This window comes from Argentina silus (genome assembly GCF_951799395.1).
Source record: "Argentina silus genome assembly, chromosome: 10".
In the NCBI taxonomy this organism is placed as follows: Eukaryota; Metazoa; Chordata; class Actinopteri; order Argentiniformes; family Argentinidae; genus Argentina; species Argentina silus.
In genome coordinates, this window is record NC_139664.1 from 2,405,182 (window position 1) to 2,412,552 (window position 7,371).

General features: G+C 43.8%; 1 protein-coding gene across 1 annotated transcript in view; it reads left to right on the top strand.

The window, feature by feature from the left end:
• The window catches only part of rhbg (Rh family B glycoprotein), a 13,186-nt gene extending 7,410 nt beyond the window's left edge, over nucleotides 1-5,776 (top strand). The window contains exons 5-10 of the mRNA XM_083678270.1: nucleotides 481-647; nucleotides 1,993-2,130; nucleotides 2,378-2,511; nucleotides 3,320-3,441; nucleotides 3,990-4,063; nucleotides 4,510-5,776. Of these exons, the coding sequence (XP_083534396.1) occupies nucleotides 481-647; nucleotides 1,993-2,130; nucleotides 2,378-2,511; nucleotides 3,320-3,441; nucleotides 3,990-4,063; nucleotides 4,510-4,584 (710 nt within the window). The 3' untranslated portion in view covers nucleotides 4,585-5,776. The remainder of the gene's footprint in view (nucleotides 1-480; nucleotides 648-1,992; nucleotides 2,131-2,377; nucleotides 2,512-3,319; nucleotides 3,442-3,989; nucleotides 4,064-4,509) is intronic.
• The last annotated feature ends 1,595 nt before the right edge of the window (nucleotides 5,777-7,371 follow it).

A 7,371-nucleotide genomic window follows, 5' to 3' on the forward strand; every position in this document is an offset into this window, starting at 1 on the left:
CAGTTTGAATGTGTGTCACCTGAGATATGAACACAGCTAGTACACATGGAGAAGATCCTGTTCCATACCAGGAGTTACCCAGTGGCACACCCATTTGCCTGATGCTTTATTTATTGAATTTTACCATAACCATGGTAAGATAAATCCCCATTTCCAATGGTTTTAAAGGGATAAAACTCCCAAATTGAAGTTTGTCAGAGGTTTTCATACCACAGCAATGGTCTTAAGTAGAGATGAATCCACATATACATACACACATATATACAAGATTCAGCAACAAAATTCAATAATGAATGAAAGTAATTAAACTAAGGGTGTGTGCCATTGACTCTTGACATTGCCACCTTTGTGGTCTGAAAACATCTGGCAATTAAACTTTAATTAATCAACGGACTATCCCTTTAAAGTGAAGGGCCACATTTTATTGGTGCCAATGCTTTGCTTTTGACCTTAACCCCCTCTCTCTCTGTCCCTGCCCAGGCACCATCTACCTGTGGATGTTCTGGCCCAGCTTCAACTCAGCCGTCACTGCTCACGGGGATGACCAGCACCGCACCGCCATGAACACCTACTACTCCCTGGCCGCCTGCACCCTCGCCACCTATGGCCTGTCGGCCGTGGTCGCCCACGACGGCAAGCTGGACATGGTACGTTTTCGTCAGCTGTATTTTTCATCATACTACTGTACCTACCACCCCGATATCGCTTTGAGTAAATATTTTGAATGAAACCCGATACCCATGTGAGTGCATTCTATTGCATTCTATCATACATTCAAATAATTGAAACTCAACAAGACTTTCTCACAAGATATCATCTTAAGGTTCCAGATCGGAAGCGTTCCAAAAAACGCATGTCAACCATAGTTACTATCTTCTGTGTGGTGTGGAGTCATACAGAATAGTGAAATCAAGATGGCACATACCTGTTCAGATTGGAATCAGGCCTCAGGTGACTTTTCCATACAATAGAGGGAGTGGAGCTGTCCGTCATCATGCCACATGACCTGATCATGTGATAACAGGGGAGGCCGGTGGAGGTAGAAATCGGAGGACGGAGGCTCATTGTAATGAATGGAATGAGGAATGGTATCAAACACGTGTTTCACTCCATTCCATGCATGACAATCAGCCCGTTCTTCCTCCACCAGGCTCCCCTTCTGTGACAGAGGTGCCTGTCTAATCACCTCATCATTAGTCCTGGGGTAGTGTGCCTGCCTCAGAAAATACCAACAGACACACCTTGCATGATGGCGATAACAAAACGTCACATGGTTCCATTGTTTGAAGGGCAGTCTGGTCCGTTTTGGACAGTTGCGTATGTATTTCACCTTTGCATATGATATTGTGGTGGTAAAATATACAGTACCAGTCAATAGTCTGGACACACCTTCTCATTCAATGGTTTTTCTTTATTTTTTATTATTTTCTACATTGTAGATTAACATTGAAGACATGAAAACTATGAAGGAACACATATGGAATTATGTAGTAAACAAAAAAAAAGTGTTAAACAAACCAGAATATGGTTTATATTGTAGATTCTTCAAAGTAGCCACCTTTTGCTTTGATGACAGCTTTGCACACTCTTGGCAAGGTGTGTCCAAACTTTTGACTGGTACTGTATATATTACTATATATATATATATATTACTGTATATATACTGTATATGGTTTAGGGCATTTCAGCTTTATTGGGATAGAGACAGTAGAGATTGGCAGGAAGGATGGATGACATGCAAGATATGTCGAGGTTCGGAATCGAACCAGGAACCTTGCAATTATGTGGTATGCACATTACTGTGCTACGCCTCTAAGCTCCCCGGTAAAACATTTTGTGTGCATTTCAATAGCCTTTCAAAGATGTCCACCATGTTTAGCTGATATGATTCATTCACTCTGCATGCCAGAGTGATGGTGACGGTGATATGAAAGAACACTGCCCATCAACCATTTTGATTTATGCTGCCCCCCCCTCCCCCCTTTTTTTAAGGTTCACATCCAGAATGCTGCCCTGGCTGGTGGGGTTGCCGTGGGAACCGCCGGCGAGATGATGCTCACGCCTTTCGGCTCCATGATCGTGGGCTTCCTGGCTGGAACCATTTCCGTGCTGGGCTTCAAGTTCCTCACGGTAAAGGGAAAACCTCTCACCTCTCTCAGACAGTACTCGAGTCTGAAGTGTTTACACACACACACGCACGCACGCACGCACGCACACACGCACACACACACACACACACACACACACACACACACACACACACACACACACACACACACACACACACACACACACACACACTGTGACACGTCTAAATCCCCACTCACCTCCCCTCCTATGCCCCCTCCTCCCTCCTATGCCCCCTCCTCCCTCCTAGCCCATCTTGGAGGAGAAGCTAAACATCCAGGACACCTGCGGCGTCCACAACCTGCACGGCATGCCTGGGGTCCTGGGAGCCATCGTGGGCGCCGTCACCGCTGCTCTCGCTACCAAGGACATCTATGGTGCAGGGTGAGTGGGGTCGGGGGTCAGGGGTCGGAGGTCAGGGGTCATGACAGTGGAGCTGTATCCTACGATGTGGATGACTTGGTGCGCCTGAGAAACATGCTCATGATTCCTGTGTTTTAAGACGGTGCTTGGCGCCTTGATGATTAATGCAATGTGAGACAACCGAGTTGATTTTGCCTCCATGGTTGTCTGGGAAAAAGACAATGGTTGTGGTCCATCCAGAATTTCAAAATGTTACTGCAGACAGCTTAAAATAAAATCAGGGTTTTACAACTCTGCACAGGCATGGCAGTAACAAGTAGAACAGTGCCCCCTACTGGTGTGAGATTGAATTGAAACATGTTGACACACAACACCAAGCATACAGAGTGTTCACACTACTGTTTGATGGCACTCTGTAGTACTAGAGCGCCCCCTACTGCAACAGTACAACAGCGTCTTCATTTCAAAAGCATTCACACAACAGTTCAAAAGATATATATGCCACTTGACTGTAGGTCCATACATGTGTAGTATACATGGTCCCAGTGGGAATTGAACCCACAACCTTAGCATAGATAGCACCATGCTCTACCAACAGCCACAGAGGCCCACAGAACCAAAGGCATCTTCATCTCAAGATGATTAATCATGTAACACCCTAGGAAGGCCTAGGCCAAAGAGGGGTTTTGAACATCATTTACACACCAGTTCATCACCAGGTGTAGAGCATTCACACAACAGTTCATCACCAGGTGTAGAACATCCACACACCAGCTCAACAATCCTGCTGTGCCGTCTTTAACCTTCCACCCGTCCTCCTATGTTTCAGGATGAAGGACGTGTTCCCTGACGTCCACTCTGGTGACGTGGAAGCCTCTTTCCAGGGCGTGCGCCAGGCCATCTCCCTGGCTGTGACCCTTGGCATCGCCATCGGGGGTGGCCTCATCGTCGGTAGGTAGAGCAGGAAAGAGTGGCTACGAATGGGGTAGATTTAAACGTAACACTGGCCTCTGACCAGCTTCTATAATGTTGTAGCTCCTGTAATTGTTTAGAGGTATGGTATAGCACCACAATTGTCAAAGTGGGGTATGCGTGGTACGTGGATCGATCTAGGGGGGTACGCGAAATAAATCTGTGATTTACCTTCCCAAACAGTCGGGGGTCGGAGGTCAGGGGTCTTGGCAGTGGAGCTATATCCTACAATGTAGATGACTTGGTGCACCTGAGAAACATGCTCATTCATCCTTCCTGTCAATCTCTACTGTCTCTATCCCGATAAAGCAAAAATGCCCGAAACAATACTCTGATCAATACTTATCCTAGGAGTAGGCTTTTATTCAGTCGACCAGCTAGCTACGTTTTGTCTTTTTTGCCCTTCCTGTGAATCAACATTTGGTTGTCTCATATCCATCTATCTCCTCACCTGGCAGTGCGTAGACCTTCTCTCTTGTCCTGCCGATGCCTTTCAAGTAATGCAGTCATGTGTTTTTGTTGCACAGGTTTCATTCTGAAGCTGCCCATCTATGGCGCTCCTCCTGATACCATCTGCTTTGAGGATGGCATCTACTGGGAGGTAAGTGCCGCTACCAGGCTAGCACTGCCTTTACTTTCAGTGGATGAGGCTAATGCTAACTGTATGATTCTACAGCACACACAGACTTGCAAATGCGTGTCAAGTGTTTGTTTTGGCGAGTGCATGCCCATAAAGGTTACGTAAGCTTTACAAACAGCCAATGGCAGCAAGTGACGGCCATATTCAAATGATGTGTAATGTGTTATATGGCCACAAGATGGTGGACTTGCAATGGTTACCAAACTCCAATGGCTGTGTGTAAACTGTGATGTGAAGCAGTCATATTGGACCACCAGGTGGCGCAAATTCCCACTGGCAATGCCTGTATAATTGTGAATGATTAAGGTATTTGTTGAAATTAGCGAGCCTCACTTTGAGAATGTTTATCGATGGGAATGTTCATCAACACCAAAATCTAACTGTTTTTCCTTGTTTACTCTTCTTAGTTGCCAGGAGGGGAGGAAGCAAATGAAGAACTGGCCACTGTGAAGACAGAGGAGTCGGATAAACTCAACAGTTAGACACACACACGCACACGCACGCACACGCACGCACGCACGCACACACACACACACACACAGTTTCAACTTCCAAGCACAAACAGTAGATTGAACAGGATTCTGCAGCACATTCTCATGTACGCCTTTCCTTTGATAACCACCGCTGCCAACACTGCTCTAAGCTCAGCGTATGCTAATGGCTGTATCTGGGTCACAAGCAGCCAGGCATGTAGTGTGTCATAGGTGTATTAAAACGCTCCAGACCCGACATGTAAAGTGCCTTTCACCTCGTACTTCTGCACAGGAAATTCATTTAGGCAGCGTATCATGTGTTTACACCAGACAGAAGGAAATGATCCTCAGTCCATTGCAATATACCTCTGAACTGCTGTGTTATGTCCACAAGATGGCGCTATTAAGCTACATTACGCTGTGCTCTAGGCTTGATTAGAGTTGATCTGATGGGTCGATGAATGTTTGTACGATCAGCCAAACCTGTTTGATGATGAAATAAGAACACTGTAGATGACTTTTTCATTGAGTGTTTTACAGTTTTTTCACCCTCTTCCAAAATATTGCCAGGTCATGTTACATATGCCAAGATATAAAGAATGGCATTTTATGTTTTTTGAATCATTAATTTGATATAAGGGAAAGTAGAATCTTGTTGTAAATTCTACTTTCAAACCAAAGAAAATAGTTTTCCCTTGTTGCCAACATCTTGTATGGGATTATTGTAGATATTTAAGAATAGGCAATCACTTCACCTTTATAAATGCCAGACAATTCTTTAAAAATAAATGTGTTATATGATAAATACAAAAAAAAGAAGAAAAGGATTGCTGAGTTCATAACGTTTCTATGGTTTAATATTTTCTCTTCATGTAGGCTAATGTTTAGGTTTGGGATTTTCCATGACTTGATTCTTCTCATAGGTTATGCAATGTATTCCGTGATTGAATAGAGTAGAATTGCTATTTTTCAGTTATGTACAGTTATGTATTGTACAGAAATGACACATAAGATGTGATATAATTGAGACAACCGCTTTTACCTTTAGGCTATTAGTCAAAACACAGAATTTGATCATTCGCTAGGGTAGAAAAAGAGTGCTTAAAACTTTGTTACACTGGAGAAAAATGTCATTGCTGTGAATTCAAAGGATAGTTGAAATACATGTATATTTTGGCAGAAATAAATCTTCCACTTGTGACATGTTATTGTATGTTTGATTATTTATCGTTCGGGAATTGTTAGTAGCCTATTAGACTTGTATTAGTGTAATCATTGTTAGGCATTAGGCCTAATAAATATAGCTAACCTTGGTCTAACTCTCCATTCACCGGACTTATGCCTGGTACTGGAAGGATTCAGAAACGCCCCATTTCGCTAAAGACGATATCAAATTGTGGTTCATTTTGATGAAAGCGAGGCCTGGAAACGTTCCTTTTAATCCTTTCTTGAATACTTAATGGCGCTCCCAATCAACGCGGAAAGGGTTAATTCCACAAATCCAGATGGGTTTTTCCCCCTACCGCGTAATTAACACAGTTTCACTTTCTGGGATCAAACGGCCTCGGGAAGCGGGTGTCTTCGTTAGATACGGCCTCATTTGATGCGCCCCGGGCCCGTTCGGTGAGTGATGGTGGGGGCTTTGGTTTAGAAGCAGGGTCCCTTATTTTGTTCATAGCCCCATCTCTGTGACGGTACATCGGCGTGAACAGGCGCCGTGGTCTTTTCCCAGGAAGGGGGAGACAGGTGGACAGCTGTTTACTGAATAGGCGCTAATTCTGAAGTATTTAATTGAGCTTTATTGGGCCAATTAAAACGCAAAAAGTAATGATTATGATTATGGTAATTATTTCATTGTCCACGATTTCCAGAAACATATGACTATATCACATTACCTGAAAAATAAGAGTAGACATATAGACGCAGAACTCACATTTTATAACAACATTGCACCAAATAAACATCTTGTATTCAATGTATAATGCAGATGAATATAAAGGTGTCTAAAATAAGCGAATCTCAAGATTAATGCTGCATTCGTGACAAGTCGGAAAATCGGAACCTCCGAATTAAAATAAACGTATTTCCGTAGAGTTTTCCTATTGGTTGATTCTGATACTCTCCATTTGGGAAACTCTGTTATCATTTCAAAACAACGAGTTTCGAAGTCTGACATTTCCGAGTTTACTAGTTCAGACATGTCATGAACGCAGCATTAGATGGTTGTTTGTTGGAATACGTCATGAGTATTCAGCAATTATTATATGTAATGACATGCAATACTATCTCTCAAAGAGAGATTATACACAAGGCAAAATGAACTAGGATGCTGCTGTATTGTTTATTTCTAGTCTGAGGATCAAACACCAAACGCCTGTTACGTTGTCTTTGTGTATTCTTTGTTCCTATAATAATTTCTGTATTGCATCGCCATGGGTATAGTCCCTACTTTATCCCCCTCTCACCTACTCCAGCATTTAGTATTTTGCAAGCTGCACGGTCCGCCCATTTGGGCAAGTGTGAGGGTATTACACGCGTTTGACACCATTCCTCATTCCATTCCATGCATTACAATGAGCCCGTCCTCTGATTTCTACCTCCACCAGCCTCCCCTGATCAGTATCATCTACATGGGCTGGCAGCATCCAGTGTGTCCAGATTTCTACCTCCACCAGAATCCCCTGGAACTGATAGACCCTCAGGACTCTTGGAGGGTAGGGGTCCCAGCCAGCTGTGGCCTCCTGTGGTTCCTCTCTACTGATGTCTGATTCCCTTCACACCATTCTGGGGCAGAAC